At 37.5% G+C, this 18,319-nt stretch overlaps 2 protein-coding genes across 2 annotated transcripts; one reads left to right on the top strand and one right to left on the bottom strand.

Annotated features, from left to right (window-relative positions):
- The first annotated feature begins 856 nt into the window (after window positions 1-856).
- LOC116641309 (olfactory receptor 13F1-like) lies at window positions 857-1,816 on the top strand. The gene has a single exon (XM_032418978.1). It carries the CDS (start codon window positions 857-859, stop codon window positions 1,814-1,816), a length of 960 nt encoding a protein of 319 aa, XP_032274869.1.
- Window positions 1,817-6,866: 5,050 nt separating this feature from the next.
- On the bottom strand, window positions 6,867-7,880 carry LOC116641307 (olfactory receptor 13C7-like). The gene has a single exon (XM_032418977.1). It carries the CDS (start codon window positions 7,878-7,880, stop codon window positions 6,867-6,869), a length of 1,014 nt encoding a protein of 337 aa, XP_032274868.1.
- Between the last annotated feature and the right edge of the window lie 10,439 nt (window positions 7,881-18,319).

Raw genomic sequence — 18,319 nt, 5'->3', positions numbered from 1 at the left:
GACCAGAGTGTGAAAGTGGAGTGTTGGGATATGAGAAGTAGGGAGAAGTAGGCAATGATGAGGATGTGAGGCTTGAGTACTTATGACTGATTTCATTTGAACTCCACTTGTAGGACAGTGGTTTTTAAACAGGTCTCCATACGTGACCAGTTGTGAGACAGCACAAGTAATCTGAATTGCAATATAAAATACTCAACTTTGAAAATTATTTTGTTTCTAAGTGTGGGTTCAGGATATTCCATATTCAAAAATGCCTTCCTGAAGAGAGAAATTAGGTGGTACTATAGTGATTGGATGCATGTTTTTCTTCTGTTTATATTCCTTAATGTACAGCATATTCATCTGTTGTATTACATAATTAGCAGGTTTATGAAATGCAATTAAATCCTTCATCAATGTAACTTTTACAAAAATTTTTTCTTTCCCCAGCAGATCTCCTGTGGTCCTTACCTCGATTAAATCTAACGCATTTTTTGATTAAACTAAGTCTCAAACTGTCTCACTGAGCATCATCCCCAACATAGAGTTAGGATTCTTACCCTCTGTGTTCTCTAGTACCCTCGGGCATGCTTATATCATGTTCTTGTAATTATTTATTTACTTAACTATGTGATATTCTATTGTGAGTTGCCCAAGAGCAGCTTTTTATGTAATTCAACTCTAGATCTTCAGTGACTTGTAGTATATTCAATAAATGTTGAATGAATGCATAAATAATTAATATGGGATTGCCAGAATAACGATCCTTTTAAAGTACCCCTACCAAACACCCCTGGAAAGTTGGTAGAATTTAATTTTTATAATATATATAATGTATATTTTTATTCACTATTGCAGATAAACAAAAAGGAATAAAATGGTCAAGGCAAACTTGACAGTCATTTCAAATTTTATTTTTCTGGGATTTACTCACTACCCCAAAGTTAAGGTCATCATATTTGTGTTGTGCTTGCTGATGTACCTGATTACCCTGCTGGGTAATATAATTCTGATCTCCATCACCGTCCTGGATTCCCACCTACACAAACCCATGTACTTCTTCCTCAGCAACCTCTCCTTTTTAGACATCTGGTACACCTCCTCTGCTCTCACTCCAATGCTGGCAAACTTTGTTTCAGGAAAAAACACCATCTCATTCTCAGGATGTGCTGTTCAGATGTACCTTTCTCTTGCCATGGGGTCCACTGAGTGTGTGCTCCTGTCCATGATGGCATATGACCGGTATGTAGCCATCTGCAACCCCCTGAGGTACCCCATCATCATGAACAAGAGTGTTTGTGTGCAGATTGTGGCTGGCTCCTGGGTGACAGGCTGCCTCACTGCCCTGGTGGAAACAATGTCTGTGCTGCATCAGTCTCTCTCTGGAAATAGCATCATCAATCATTTCACTTGTGAAATTCTGGCTGTGTTGAAACTGGTTTGTGTAGATACTTCCAGGGTACAGTTAATCATGCTGGTGATCAGTGTACTTCTTCTTCCTGTGCCGATGCTCCTCATTTGTATATCTTATGCATTCATTCTCTCCAACATTCTGAGAATCAACTCAGTGGGTGGTCAAAGCAAAGCCTTTTCAACATGTGCAGCCCACCTGACTGTGGTGGTTTTGTTCTATGGGACAGCTCTCTCCATGTACCTGAAGACCTCGGCCATAGATTCACAGGAAATAGATAAATTTATAGCTTTGGTATATGCTGGATTAACCCCCATGTTGAATCCTATCATCTATAGTCTACGGAACAAGGACGTAAAAACAGCTGTGAAAAAATTGCTGATTAGGAACGCTCTTTGTGCTTTTTTAATCCCCAGTAGCAAATAATATCAATAAACATTAACCTGAGGGATGTTTTAGTGGTCAATACACAACAGAACATTGGGATAATGGGGGAAGACACTCATTTTTTAAAAAGATTTATTTATTTTAGAGAGAGAGAGAGCATAGTGGGAGGACAGAGGGCAAGGGAGAGAGAATCTTAAGCAGAGTCCACACTGAGTACAGAGCCCAACATGGGGCTCAATCTCATGACCCTGAGATCATGACCTGAGCTGAAACCAAGGGTCAGATGCTCAACTGACTGTACCACCCAGGTGCCCCAGGAACACACTTATTTTAAATGAGATGTATGATTTCCTAAGTTTCCTCTTTGACTACTGAAACTAAAATAATATAGATACCTTTTACATAAGCATATCTGAAATCTTATGCAAATAGCTCTCGTGATGACAAATTTCAATTTTTATTTTGGGTTATAGAGTGTAAGTATAATTTTAAACATTAAGTTAGTATATTGTTAGTATTCAAAATTTTGTACATGTAATATACAAATGTAATGCCTATAGTAGACTTTTTAGCTAATTTATGATTAACCTCTGTTTTAGTCTGAATTGTGTCCCTCCAAAACTCATGTTGAAGCTCTAACCCCCCAGTACCTCAGAATGTATTTATATTTGGAGATAAGGCCTTTTAAAAAGGTGATTAAGTTAAAATGAGGCTGTCATTGTGGACCCTCATACAATCTGAGTTGTGTCATTATAAGAAGAAATTTAGACACACATGGATTCACCAGGGATGCTCACATACAGAGGAAAGGACATAGCAAGAAGGTGACTATCTGCAAGCCAAGGAGAGGCTTCAGAAGGAATCAAATCTGCCAACACTTTAATCTTGGACTTCTAGCCTCCAGAAGTCTGAGCAAGTAAAGTTCTGTTGTTTAAGCAACTCAATCTGTGGTATTTTGTTATGGCAGCTTTAGAAAACTAGTACAACCTCTTTTTCAGCATAGCTAAATTTAATGGAAGTAATTGCATATTCCACAAAGTGTAACTATGTTTTACATGTGTGGATATATTTGTGCATGCAGATAGATGTGTGTGATGTGAATGTCTATGTACACATGGAAAAGGTCTGTACAAATGTATCCTGAATAGAAATGGGTAGGAGTGCCAGTCTGGAAAAAAAAATCAGAGAGTTTAGTAGTTTGTTGTTGGTCTTAGAATGCTGACACTATTGGAGCACCTGGGTGGCTCAGTTGTTAAGCGTCTATCTTCGGCTCAGGTCATGATTCGGGGGTCCGGGGATGGAGCCCCGCATCGGGCACCCTGCTCCGCGGGAGGCCTGCTTCTCCCTCTCCCACTCCCCCTGCTTGTGTTCCCTCTCTCGCTGTGTTTCTCTCTGTCAAATAAATAAATAAAATCTTTAAAAAAAAAGAATGCTGACATTATTTTGTAAATTTAAATAAGCTACAGGATGTTTCATTGAAACTACTAGTACCCTTCCCTTTTTTATTGTTCTTTCCCCTGACACCTAGTTTCTTAAATCCAAGGGTATAAATGAACCTATCAGCTCTTAGAAAGAAAATACATGATATGTATATTATAAGATATACAATACCCCAAACCCACTAAAATGGTGTGAATTATTGAAATACATGAATATATCTAATATATAAACCACAATATACAAGGAATTAAAAACTGTACACTCCGCAGCATTTGTAGCATTTGTATATACTTTCTGGACCAGATGACTAAATGTGAGTTCAGTGTGCATAACTTATTTGCTCATCATGAAGTTGTCGCCAGAGTCAATAAAATTGTTGAGATGGCTTGGATCCAGAAAGCAATGGGATGAAGAAAATAGGATGAATATGGGAATTACAGGGTTGTAGGGCTGATTTGATTTCTCAGGTATGAATAAGTGGTCATCGAAGATGATTGGTCCATTGGTCTAAGTGAAAGATCTCAGATACAGCCATTGATTGGATGAGAGGAGAAGCTTAAGGATGATGACTTCACGAAGATAGGGATGTAAGTTGGTTGACCGGTTTGCTGTGCGTTGATGGTCAGACTTACAGGAGAAGACAGATTAGTGAAGTCCAGGCAAGAAATCAGAACTAAAGCTATACATACGTTGGGAAGTCTTTTGCACAGAGATGGAAATTGATCCCTAGTTGTAGATGATGTCATCTAGGGAGAAATTTAGGACAATTGTCTATAAAATTGTTGGCTTTGTTTTCCTGTGACTGGGCAGAGCTGTGATAAAGGTGAAGGAATAATACACTTCAGATCTAAAGTAAAGAATTAGTTTTGTTGTTTTTTTTTTTGGTTTCTATACAAGCTTAGAGATCGTAGGCAATTTATTAAACATCTTAATCTAATTTCCTCTTCTATGAAATGGGAATGATTTATTTAATATATTTATAGTAATTATTTAAAAGTTCATATTTGCTAATTCCAAAAGACCACCTGTCAGTCAGCTAGGATGATAGGCTTATCACTTTGATACAGTCAGTTTTTGATCTTTTTCTGGCTAGACTGTAGCTTCAGTTAGTTTGAATTTACCTGTGATTTCAAATGTCTTGAGCAACATCTTGTTAGTGTAAGTCTAGGCCTATCGCTCTGGTAGTACTTAGGGATATAAGCATAAAATACCCCAAGTTATCTCTTTCTCCCTCTGTCTTTCTCTGACAATCTGAGCTGAGTCATTCCCTGTGTGGATGTCCTCTTGATTCTACTTGGGTTCTGACAACCTGAATTGGGCCTCCCTTTCATGTTGATATTTCACTTACTCCATCAGGCTCCAAAACATCATGCTGGGCAGAACAAGCAAAGATGCCCTCCTGAACACTGTTTGGTTGCTGAAACCTTTGCTGAGTGGCCCTTTAGCATAGATTCTCCTCATCCAGCTCAGACTGTGACAGTGTACCAGGCAGCTCAACTATATATCATATAAACATATGATATCACATAAAAAAATAAAACTGCATACTATTATTCACTAGCAATTTCAAAGGGATTTTTTTTAAAGGAAAATATTTAAAATGAAACTATTGCTGCTGAAAAAGTGAAATTGTCAGTATTCTTTAAGAAGGATTTATACAGGGGCGCCTGGGTGGCTCAGATGGTTGAGTGTCTGCCTTCGGCTCAGGTCATGATCCCAGGGCCCTGGGATCAAGGCCCACATTGGGCTCCCTGCTCGGCGGGGAGCCTGCTTCTCCCTCTCCCTCTTCTGTTCCCCTGCTTGTGCTCTCTTGCTCTGTCAAATAAATAAATAAAATCTTTAAAAAAAAGAAGGATTTATACAATTGATATTATCTTTTTCTCAGCAATTTTTTATTAGAGAATAATTATACACTGATACGATTTTTGTCTTACCCAGCCCAAATGTTTTATCTGCTCTTATATTTCCATACATTTAAAATTAGCTGATACTTTATCAAAAACTTTTGAATTTGTTGTTTAGTCAGTGAAATAATACATAAATTCAAGTTCTCTTATCTCACTGTATTATATCAAGTACTTGGACTATATTTTACTATTCTTTTTTTTTATTTAAAGATTTTATTTATTTGACAGAGAGAGACACAGGGAGAGAGGGAACACAAGCAGGGGGAGTGGGAGAGGGAGAAGCAGGCTTCCCGCTGAGCAGGGAGCCTGATGTGGGGCTCGACCCTAGGACCCCCAGATCATGACCTGAGCCGAAGGCAGACACTTAATGACTGAGCCACCCAGGTGCCCCTATATTTTACTATTCTTTAAAAATGTTAATTCAGTAATTAATTATTGTCTACTGTTTTAAATTTATTTGACATTAGACTTCATACAGAGAACAGTGAGTTCTGCCATTGGGGAGATTTCAGAATCTAATAAATGATTTGGTATAAAAGGAAAATTACCATAGCAGAGGTAAAGTTCAAGGCAGCATAGAGGAGGGAATAACTAACTAAGTTTTGGAAGGATTTGCAGAAGATCGAACACTTGAATTTTCTTTAATGAGTTTGCTAGGTTGTTACCATAGAAAGAGAAATGTGATGATGGGGAAGAAGTGGGCATATGCTATTGTCTTTAGGTAGGGAAAGAACATGATATAATTGGAGAACTAATAGTGAATGGAGCATAGCATTGTGCAAAGGGGGTGGGAGAAACAGGAGGAAGGAAAGAAGAAGGGGAAATAGGTACCTGAAAAATTAGGTTGGGGCCAGATCAAGTCCTTGGGTAAAACAAACATCAGTATTAAACAGACAAACAGAAAAACTCAAGTAGTTCTCTCAAAAGGGAGCTGAAAAATATGTGTTTTACTTGTTCAGTAGACAAAGGTACAGATGGTCCTTGACTTAAAATGGTTTGACTTAGGATTTTTCGACTTTATGATGATGCGAAAGCGATATGCATTCAGTAGAAACCATACTCTGAAATTTGAATTTTGATCTTTTCCTGGGCTAGCAACATGGTAGCTCTTGATACTCTCTTGTTACGCTAGGCAGTGGCCACAGCTTCCAGTCTGAGCCACATGATCAGAAGGGTAAACAGCTGATACACTCACAACCATTCTGAACCCATACAACCATTCTGGTTTTCAATTTCAGTATAGTACTCACATAATTTATTATTGTATGAAATATTCAGTATTTTATTGTAAACAGTCTTTGTGCGAGATGATTTTGAACAACTGTAGGCTAATGTAAGTGTTCTGAATGCGTTTAAGGTAGGCTAGGCTAAGCTATGATGTTCAGTAGGTTAGGCGTATTAAATGCATTTTTTACTTATGATATTTTCAACTTCCAATGGGTTTATCAGGACGTAACCCCATCAGTTGAAGAAGATCTGTACTGGATTTTTTTGGAAAAGCCTAATTTTATTTCTTTTCTTATTCCTTAAAGTTTACTCTCACTTCTTATACCAGTTGTCTCTACATTTTTATGTCATTTTTTAAAAAGGTGAAGTTAGATTATTATCTTGAAATTTATTTCCAACTCCTAAATTCTGTGATGCTACATATGATCTTTATTTCTTTTGTTCTGTTTATATTAAAAACCTAGGTCTCACATCTATGGGCTTATTTTGTGCATGAACTCAAAGAGGTAAGTTTCTCATCCTTTCCTCCAGAACCACTGTCTAGTCATCAATTTCCTCATAGCTCCATGCACTTCTGTATTTCTCAGGCTATAGATGATAGGATTGAGCATGGGAGTGACTACTCCATAGAACAGAGCAATCAATTTGTTAAAAGCAGAGTCTTTGGACTTTGGCTTCATATACATGAAGAGGATTGTCCCATAAAACACGGTCACTACTGTTAAGTGAGCTGAGCAGGTAGAAAAGGCCTTTTTTCTTCCTTCTGCTGAATTGATTCTTAGTACAGTAGAAAGGATGAAAATGTAGGATATACAAATTAACAGTAATGGAGAAAACAAAAATATTACATTGCCCAACATTATAGTAATCTCATTCAAGGAAATATCTGTACAAGCCAGCTTGACAAAGGCCAGTATTTCACAAGCAAAGTGATTAATGACATTTTTTCCACAGAAGGGCAACCGTATTGCAAGAATAGTTTCTGTCAGTGAATTGAGAAAGCCCAGTCCCCAGGAGAGAGCTGCCATCTGAATACAAAGTGCCTTGCTGATGATGATGGAGTATCTCAGAGGGTTACAGATGGCCACATAACGGTCATATGCCATCACTGCTAGGAGCACACACTCTGTGGACCCCATAGTGTAGGAGACAGACATCTGAACAACACATCTAGTGAAGGAGATGGTTTTTTTCTGTGATAGGAAGTGTATCAACATTGAGGGGATAAAGGAGGATGTGTACCAAATGTCTAGGAAGGAAAGGTTACCAAGGAAGAAGTACATGGGCGTATGGAGGCAGGAATCCAGAAGAGTTAGGATGATCAAGGTGCTGTTTCCCAGCAGGATCACCAGGTACATCATCAAGCACATCACAAAAAGGAGTTTTTCCACTCTTGGGTACTCAGAAAGTCCCTGCAGAACGAACTCAATGTCAGTCCAATTCATCCTGTCCACTTTACTGTTTTGTACCTGGAGTGATCCAGAAGAGAAAAGTGCATGTGAGTTTAACAAGTCTGTACATATTCCCATATGCAGTAAGGGATCATTGGAGGAGGGGCAGCCAAGCGTGTCAGCACCAGTGGAGTGCTGGTAGCAGCTGTCAGTTTAGCTTTTTGAATTTCTCTTCTTTTCCATTTCCTGAGATTGTGATACACAGTTCTGAGGCAGGGAAGAACTATTTGCATTTTTAACAAACATCTGTTATTTCCAATTCATTGGACCCACAGATCCCACTTTGAATATCATTATTGTGGAGAGGCTGTGCCTAATCTGTTAAAAAATATCTGTGTATTTGATTTTATTTCATGACAATCATTAACAATATCATTGGTTTAAGGCTTTATAATTTATAAATATGTTCACACATATTACTCATTTTATCATCACTATAATTATCTGAGGGAAGTGAAATTCATAGAGGTAAAATGTATATAAAAACACGAGTGAGCCACTATTCAAATCTGCATTTTCTGACTTTACATCACCTGCTCTTTTTAAACAACAGGCTATTGCCCTCTCTAAATTATGTAAATTGTCTAAGGAGTGGGAATCAGACATCTTTTCAAATAATGTTCTCCAGAGGGGCGCCTGGGTGGCTCGGTTGGTTAAGCGTCTGTCTTCAGCTCAGGTCATGATCCCGGGCTCCTGGGATCAAGCCTCGCGTCGGGCTCCCCGCTCAGCAGGGAGCCTGCTTCTCCCTCTGGCTCCCTCTGCCGCACCCCCTGCTTGTGCTCTCTCTCTCGTGCTTTCTCTCTCAAGTAAATAAATAAAATCTTAAAAAAAAAATAATGTTCTCCAGATGATTCTAATGTGCAATGTGGAAGTAAACCACCTATCCAGTGGAGTGCCTCTAAATTTTAGTATATAGATGAATCGCGTGGGGAATCTTTGTAAAGGATTCTGAATCAGTGGGTCTGAAGCAGATTCTAAGATCTGAATTTATTAACATGTTCCCAGATGCTGCTGCTGCTGACTAGAGAACCCACACGAATAGCTAGTCCTTTTAGACCATCTCTCTCCAATACTATTGCAGAGTGTCACTAGTGCTTCCATTGTATATAGGACTAACTGAATAGTAGAAAATGAAAAACTGAACACTTTCTGGGATTTGGAGTTGAGATATCTGTGTGAGTCAGTTTTGCAGTCAGTTTTGTGTTCTTAGATTTTAGATATACAAGCAACCAATTTGCATACAAAAGAACCTGCTTTTTTATTTCTGTCCATATTAAAGTCATTTCTCTTCCATTTGTTAAATTTGCAATTAGGGTCAATATGTTCCAGAAAAGGAATTTGAGGTCAGCTCAGTCATCTGAGTTGTGCATCATAGAGCATGGAGCAAATAACTTTAATTTGAAAATTTTAAGGAGTAGATATTACTAGATGACCTTCTTTTTTATAGTAAATAAATCAAAGAACATAATTTTGAAAACACCTTTTCATTCCCAAGGTATTCTGACAAACTTTAAAATATCCCTAGAGGGTGGCACCTAGGTGGCTCAGTTGGTTAAGTGTCAGACTCTTGATTTCGGCTCAGGTCATGAACTCAGGGTTGTGGGATTGAGCCCCACATCGTCGGTTCCCTGCTCAGCGGGAAATCTGCTTAAGATTCTCTCTCTCCTTCTCCCTTTGTCCCTCTCCACCCATGTTCTCTTTTTCTCAAATAAATAAATACATCTGTAAAAAAATATCCCTAGAGGAAAAGAAAAGAATTGATCCAATGGATGAGTTTCTACTTAGTGTTTCTAAACAAGGCTGTGTTTCTGGTATAGAGTTTGCCGTTTTTCTCTGTGATAGTCATTTGCCAACAGGTCATGCTTTCTATGACAACTCTAGCTTATAATGGTGAGACATATTAATCAGCATAATACAATGTTTATATGTCTATTGGCTATGGAAAGGAGGACTCCCCTCCAATTCAAGCTGTACCATACTTTGTAGACATACATTACAAAGAGGGTAGGAAGGGTTGAGTAGGCCAGGATATACTTCTATTTGGTATTAAGATTGGAATTTGAATGACTGTAGATATATATCTCAACCTACTCTGAATATGAAAATGAAAGTCTGATAGAGGCTTTGAAGGACCATCGGTTGTCTGGGGTCTGTTGTTTCAGGAAGGATGTGAATCATGTCAGATACCCTCTTTTCTTTTCTAGGGACAAGTTGATTCCTATTTGGAAATTACTTGCAGGAAGTAATGATGGTGTGCATTTAGTATCTTGACAGTTCAGAGATAGTTGCCATAAAAAAACTTCACTTGCAAACATTTATAAGAGAAACCACCAATCTTCTTCATTTTAGCTTACTTCACTAAATGGGTTCCTGGGAACTAGGGAATGAAGATTTTTAAGATTCTTGATAGTTTCTTTCCATGCAAAGTGTATATTGGATAATTCCATTTCTACTAAATCTTTGCCATTATTAGATATTGTCTTTTGAAACAGTTTTTCATTCTTAGCTAATGCCACAGGAATTGTTAAATAATCATAGCATACTAATTTGATGGGCCATTATGCACTTATTAATATGACATTTGTGAGGATGTTTTATTAAAACAAAAATGATGTTTACATTATGTTAAAATGATTAAGTGAAACAGAAACAAAACAACAGCATTTTTTGCAAAACTGAAACCTAAACCAAGATAACCTAGACAGAATAGAAAGACTGACTGAAAAGAAATACCCAAAACATTAATGGTTATATTAGAGAACTTTCTTCTACTTTTCTGAATTACCCAAAATTCTAAAATATATATAAAGAAAAAATATTATCAAAAAAGAGAAAAACACTGAAGCAGGTTCCAGTTATGTTAGGAAAATTAACTCAGAATAAAAAAATGTCAAAACAGTTTAAGTAGTACAGTGATTATCTTAAGTGTCTAGAAACTACACTTTGACGCAGAGCTGTAGAGATGTGTCCTATGCAGTTATTGGTAGGAACCTACTATTTCTGGTGGAAGAGAGCATTTATAATCCCTACCCTCAAAATCATCCAAGTAACAGTATTTTTTGTTTTTAGGAAGTACACCAAGATAAGGAACTTGAGTTCTTGACCTAATCATATGTTATCAAAAGAGATTGCAGACTATTGATGCCTGGAACAGAATTATCATTTATTTATTTATTTTTTTTTAAGATTTTATTTATTTATTTGACAGAGAGAGACAGCAAGAGAGGGAACACAAGCAGAGGGGGAGGGAGAAGCAGGCTTCCTGCTAAGCAGGGAGCCTGATGCAGGGCTCAATCCCAGGACCCTGGGATCATGACCTGAGCCGAAGGCAGATGCTTAATGACTAAGCCACCCAGGCACCCCCAGAATTATCATTTAGAAGAGACATTCCTATTTTTAAAGGATCTGAACTGGCCTGGATCCTAAAACCTCTCATCCCCCTCTCCCAAACCCTGGTGTTTTACAAGAATTAACCACTCTGTGTTTCAATGCCCTGGGACTTTATCTTGGCACTGTTTTAGTGTTGTAAGAGACCTAAGGAAAGTTTGTGACTTTTCATCCAAGCCAGAAGTCAAGCTCTCTAACTTTCTAGAGGGAAACTGTCTAACTTTGTATCATTTTATTTTATTGGCTTAGATACTTGAAGATCTAATATTTAAAGTACTAAGATTTTTCAGTGAAAAACACTATCTGCACTCTAGATTCTCACTAGAGGAAATAATCCTGTTATTCTCTTCAGCTTTTCTAAAAATATCAATTAAGACAACTGATACTTTATAAAAAATCAGTGGATTTGCTGATTCTCAATTTATAGATTTTATAAACTCTACTCTTCAATTAATATACCACAAGGAAAGATGTATTATTTTAGGTTACAAAGAGAAGAGAAACTGTCATGTGAGGTCCTAGTATGAGGCACCTCATACAATTTTTATCATTTAATCTTCAGAACAATCCAAATATTATTATAAATTTTACCAATGAGGAAATGAGTTAGAAGTTCCAAAGTTTAAGAACAACTTTCAGTATCTTTTTTATAAGTTTTTATTTAAATTCCAGTTAGTTAACATACAGTGTAATATTAGTTTCAGGTGTACAGTGTAGTAATGATTCAACACTTCCATATAACACCTGGTTTTCAATATCTTATAGGTGATAAATACCAGAACTATGATTTAAACTCTTATCTTTGATTCCCAGGCCTGTTTGAGCACTATACTAGGTTTATTTATTTATAAAATTTCTTCTTTTTTTTTTTAAAGATTTTATTTATTTATTTGAGAGAGAGTGAGAGAGAGAAAGAGCACAAGAGGGGGGAGCAGGAGAGGGAGAAGCAGACTCCCTGCTGAGCAGGGAGCCCGATGCGGGACTCGATCCCGGGACTCCAGGATCATGACCTGAGCCGAAGGCAGTCGCTTAACCAACTGAGCCACCCAGGCGCCCTATAAAATTTCTTCTTATTAAACCACGATTTAATATGAAGCACTTAACTTTCAAGGATCCATATGATAAATACACACATAAAAATATATTGGAATCTTTCGAAAGCATTGAGGCATTTATTGTCTTCCACTTATGAAGACATTATCCACAATAATGAATTAAAATGAAAAAAGAAAAAGCCAAGATTCCTTTCAGGTCTAGCATGGACACTTAAGATCCAGAGTGGTAGAATTGATTTGTTACATAAACGGGAACACAAAAAAATTAATATTTCTTCTTTTGCCTTGGACACCTACAGTTCAGAGTAACAGTTATAATTACTTCAGCCTTCTATTACATATTTTTGTTTCTAATCCTACTTTTACTGTAAACACCTTTAGTTACATGTTTCCTCAAACCCTTATTGAGCATAGTTTATGTGTGAATAATATATAAATAATTGTGGGCTCTTTCTCTAGATAATTTTTACTTAAGATTTTAGTGAACTAGAAACTTGAATACAGTAGCTATTCACCTATTACTTATAAGGGTCTGTTGGCAACTTCCTCTTCCTCACCAGTCTCTTTTTCATGTACTATTTTGGGATTTTTAAAAGAATTTAAATAATATTCTGCTGTTGAAGAGGCTGCCTGGATTTTTATATTTTTTTCCTTTACATATATATACATACTCTCAAAATCCCACCAGCAGTGATCACCTCAACAAAAAAATCTTTATATTTATTGATAGGATGTTTTCCTTTTGAAATAATTTCAGTAAAACTTTTCTCTTTATCTTACCTCCTGATTAGGTTTTAAACTCATCCACACCATTCCATTCTATCAAGTAATAGAAAAAATTTCCAGGAATTTGATTTTAATTTGCATTTCTCAGATGAGACCTGAAGATTCTCACTTTGAAAGACAGTTGTTCTCCTTCCTAAAAAGAAATGTGAGAAAGAATAGCTACAATCAGGCAATTAGTCTGTACATGAATTTTCATAAGAAGGAATCAAGGAAATAAAATATGTTAAAAATAAAGATCCATGATGCAACTCTAGTTTCCCATTACTTGTGCTAAAGTTGACATTTACTCAAGAGATTCAGCTTCTTTTGGAAGTCAATTTAGCACTTATTTTTTACAAACTTCTTCAATCCCTAAGGTTATGAGTCAGAAACTTAGGATTCTCTAGAGATAAAGTCCCTGACTTCTGCACATTCTAAAAACCCAATTATCTTCACTTAAAGAGAATCTTCAGTTATACATTTCTTGGAGTACTCATTGAATATAGCTGTATTTGATGGCCTCTACGTAAGTTAGGGCTGGAATCAGAATATGTCTAAAAGTTCTCAGAAAAGTTACCTTTCCTTGAGAATTTGTTTTTCTTTTTATTCCAGAAATAATACTAGGTCAATCCTAATAGAGTCCTAAATACTCATTCCACCTCTTTAAACTCTTTTTATCTTTTTTTTTAAACTCTTTTTATCTTTAATATTTTTGTTAACTCTAGGCCACACACCACATAATTTTTCTTTTTTATTATTATTATGTTATGTTAATCACCATACATTACATCATTAGTTTTTGATGGAGTGTTCCACGATTCATTGTTTGCATATAACACCCAGTGCTCCATGCAGAACGTGCCCCCTTTAATACCCATCACCAGGCTAACCCATCCTCCCACTCCCCTCCCCTCTAGTGCCCTCAGTTTGTTTTTCAGAGTCTATCGTCTCTTGTGATTCGTCTCCCCCTCCAAATTCCCCCCTTCATTCTTCCCCTCCTGCTATCTTCTTTTTTTTTTTTTTTTTGACATATAATGTATTATTTGTTTCAGAGGTACAGATCTGTGATTCAACAGTCTTGCACAGTTCACAGTGCTCACCATAGCACATACCCTCCCCAATGTCTATCACCCAGTCACCCCATCCCTCCCACCCCCCACCACTCCAGCAACCCTCAGTTTGTTTCCTGACATTAAGAATTCCTCATATCAGTGAGGTCATATGATACATGTCTTTCTCTGATTGACATATTTCGCTCAGCATAACACCCTCCAGTTCCATCCATATCATTGCAAATGGCAAGATCTTATTCCTTCTGAAGGCTGCATAATATTCCATTGTATATATATACCACCTCTTCTTTATCCATTCATCTGTTGATGGACATCTTGGCTCTTTCCACAGTTTGGCTATTGTGGACATTGCTGCTATAAAAATCGGGGGTGCGCGTACCCCTTCGGATCCCTACATTTGTATCTTTGGGGTAAATACCCAGTAGTGCAATTGCTGGGTCGTATGGTAACTCTATTTTGAACTTTTTGAGGAACCTCCATACTGTTTTCCAGAGTGGCTGCACCAGCTTGCATTCCTACCATCAGTGTAGGAGGGTTCCCCTTCTCCGCATCCCCACCAACATCTATCGTTTCCTGACTTGTTAATTTTAGCCATTCTGTGAGGTGATATCTCATTGAGGTTTTGATTTGGATTTCCCTGATGCTGAGAGATGTTGAGCACTTTTTCATGTGTCTGTTGGCCATTTGGATGTCTTCTTTGGAAAAATGTCTGTTCATGTCTTCTGCCCATTTCTTGATTGGATCATTTGTTCTTTGGGTGTTGAGTTTAAGAAGTTCTTTATAGAGTGCCTGGGTGGCTCAGATGGTTAAGCATCTGCCTTCGGCTCTGGTCATGATCCCAGGGTCCTGGGATCGAGTCCCGCATCGGGCTCCCTGTCTCTCTCTCTTTCTCTCTCTCTGTCTCTTATGAATAAATAAATAAATAAAATCTTAAAAAAAAAAAAAGTTCTTTACAGATTTTGGATACTAGCCCTTTATCTGATATGTCATTTGCAAGTATCTTCTCCCATTCTGTCGGTTGTCTTTTGGTTTTGTTGACTGTTTCTTTTGCCGTGCAAAAGCTTTTTATCTTGATGAAGTCCCAATAGTTCCTTTTTGCCCTTGCTTCCCTTGCTTTTGGCGATGTTTCTAGGAAGAACTTGCTGCAGCTGAGGTCGAAGAGGTTGCTGCCTGTGTTCTCCTTTAGGATTTTGATGGACTCCTGTCTCACATTGAGGTCTTTCAACCATTTGGAGTCTATTTTTGTGTGTGGTGTAAGGAAATGGTCCAGTTTCATTCCTCTGCATGTGGCTGTCCAATTTTCCCAACACCATTTGTTGAAGAGACTGTCTTTTTTCCATTGCACATTCTTTCCTGCTTTGTCGAAGATGAGTTGACCATAGAGTTGAGGGTCCATTTCTGGGCACTCTACTCTGTTCCATTGATGTATGTGTCTGTTTTTGTGCCAGTACCATACTGTCTTGATGATGACAGCTTTGTAATAGAGCTGGAAGTCCGGAATTGTGATGCCGCCAGCTTTGCTTTTCTTCTTCAACATTCCTCTGGCTATTCGGGGTCTTTTCTGGTTCTATACAAATTTTAGGATTATTTGCTCCATTTCTTTGAAAAAAGTGGATGGTATTTTGATAGGGATTGCTTTGAATGTATAGATTGCTCTAGGTAGCATGGACATCTTCACAATATTTATTCTTCCACTCCATGAGCATGGAACGTTTTTCCATTTCTTTGTGTCTTCCTCAATTTCTTTGATGAGTATTTTATACTTTTCTGAGTACAGATTCTTTGCCTCTTTGGTTAGATTTATTCCTAGGTATCTTATGGTTTTGGGTGCAATTGTAAATGGGATCGACTCCTTCATTTCTCTTTCTTCTGTCTTGTTGTTAGTGTATAGGAATGCCACTGACTTCTGTGCATTGATTTTATATCCTGCCACTTTACTGAATTCCTGTATGAGTTCTAGCAGTTTTGGGGTGGAATCTTTTGGGTTTTCCACATAAAGTATCATATCATCTGCAAAGAGTGAGAGTTTGACTTCTTCTTTGCCAATTTGGATGCCTTTGATATCTTTTTGTTGTCTGATTGCTGTGGCTAGGACTTCTAATACTATGTTGAATAGCAGTGGTGATAGTGGACATCACTGCCATGTTCCTGACCTTAGGGGGAAAGCTCTCAGTTTTTCCCCATTGAGAATGATATTTGCTGTAGGTTTTTCATAGATGGCTTTTATGATATTGAGGTATATACCCTCTATGCCTATACTCTGAAGAGTTTTGATCAAGAAAGGATGCTGTACTTTCTCAAATGCTTTTTCTGCATCTATTGAGAGGATCATATGATTCTTGTTCTTTCTTTTAGTAATGTGTTGTATCACGTTGATTGCTTTGAGGATGTTGAACCAACCTTGCAGCCCAGGGATAAATCCCACTTGGTTGTGGTGAATAATCCTTTTAATGTACTGTTGGATCCTATTGGCTAGTATTTTGGTGAGAACTTTTGCATCCATGTTCATCAAGGATATTGGACTTTAATCTCCTTTTTGGTGGGGTCTTTGTCTGGTTTTGGGATCAAGGTAATGGGGGCCTCATAAAACGAGTTCAGAAGTTTTCCTTGCATTTCTATTTTTTGGAACAGTTTCAGAAGAATAGGTATTAATTCTTCTTTAAATGTTTGGTAGATTCCCGTGGAAAGCCATCTCGCCCTGGGCTTTTGTGTTTTGGGAGATTTTTGATGACTGCTTCAATTTCCTTAGTGGTTATAGGTCTGTTCAGGTTTTCTATTTCTTCCTGGTTCAGTTTTGGTAGTTGATACATCTCTAGGAATGCATCCACTTCTTCCAGATTATCTAATTTGCTGGCATAGAGTTGCTCATAATATGTTCTTATAATTGTTTGTATTTCTTTGGTGTTGGTTGTGATCTCTCCTCTTTCATTCATGATTTTGTTGATTTGGGTCATTTCTCTTTTCTTTTGATAAGTCTGGCCAGGGGTTTATCAATCTTGTTAATTCTTTCAAAGAACCAGCTCCTAGTTTCGTTGATCTGTTCTACTGTTCTTTTGGTTTCTATTTCATTGATTTCTGCTCTGATCTTTATTATTTCTCTTCTCCTGCTGGGTTTAGGCTTTATTTGCTGTTCGTTCTCCAGCTCCTTTAGGTGTAGGGTTAGGTTGTGTACTTGAGACCTTTCTTGTTTCTTGAGAAAGGCTTGTATTGCTATATACTTTCCTCTTAGGACTGCCTTTGCTGCATCCCAAAGATTTTGAACAGTTGTGTTTTCATTTTCATTGGTTTCCACGAATTTTTTTAATTCTTCTTTAATTTTCTGGTTGACCCATTCATTCTTTAATAGGATGCTCTTTAGCCTCTATGTATTAGAGTTCTTTCCAACTTTCCTCTTGTGATTGAGTTCTAGTTTCAAAGCATTGTGGTCTGAAAATAGGCAGGGAATGATCCCAATCTTTTGGTACTGGTTGAGACCTGATTTGTGACCTAGGATGTGATCTATTCTGGAGAATGTTCCATGGGCACTAGAGAAGAATGTGTATTCTGTTGCTTTGGGATGGAATATTCTGAATATCTCTGTGAAGTCCATTTGGTCCAGTGTGTCATTTAAAGTCTTTATTTCCTTGTTGATCTTTTGTTAGATGATCTGTCCATTTCAGTGAGGGGGGTGTTAAAGTCTCCCACTATTATTGTATTGTTGTTGATGTGTTTCTTTGCTTTTGTTATTAATTGCCTTATATAATTGGCTGCTCCCATGTTAGGGGCATAGATATTTACAATTGTTAGATCTTCTTGTTGGATAGACCCTTTAAGTAGGATATAGTGTCCTTCCTCATCTCTTATTTTAGACTTTGGTTTAAAATCTAATTTGTCTGATATAAGGATTGCCACCCCAGCTTTCTTTTGGTGTCCATTAGCATGGTAAATGGTTTTCCACCGCCTCACTTTCCATCGGGGGGTGTCTTTGGGTCTAAAATGAGTCTCTTGCAGACATCACATCGATGGGTCTTGTTTTTTAATCCAATCTGATAGCCTGTGTCTTTTGATTGGGACATTTAGCCCATTTACATTCAGGGTAACTATTGAAAGATAGGAATTTAGTGCCATTGTATTGCCTGTAAGGTGACTGTTACTGTATATTGTCTGTGTTCCTTTCTGGTCTATGTTGCTTTTAGGCTCTCTCTTTGCTTAGAGGACCCTTTTCAATATTTCTTATAGGGCTGGTTTCATGTTTGCA

The sequence above is a fragment of the Phoca vitulina genome, unplaced genomic scaffold (assembly GCF_004348235.1).
Source record: "Phoca vitulina isolate PV1807 unplaced genomic scaffold, GSC_HSeal_1.0 scaffold21, whole genome shotgun sequence".
NCBI classification, from domain to species: Eukaryota; Metazoa; Chordata; class Mammalia; order Carnivora; family Phocidae; genus Phoca; species Phoca vitulina.
The sequence above is the reverse complement of the archived record's forward strand: the minus strand, read 5'-3'. Positions and strand labels throughout refer to the sequence as shown.

Bases quoted from the DNA above. Each gene is read 5' to 3' on its own strand.
- LOC116641307 (XM_032418977.1), bottom strand. From the start codon at position 7,880: ATGGGAATATGTACAGACTTGTTAAACTCACATGCACTTTTCTCTTCT.
- LOC116641309 (XM_032418978.1), top strand. From the start codon at position 857: ATGGTCAAGGCAAACTTGACAGTCATTTCAAATTTTATTTTTCTGGGA.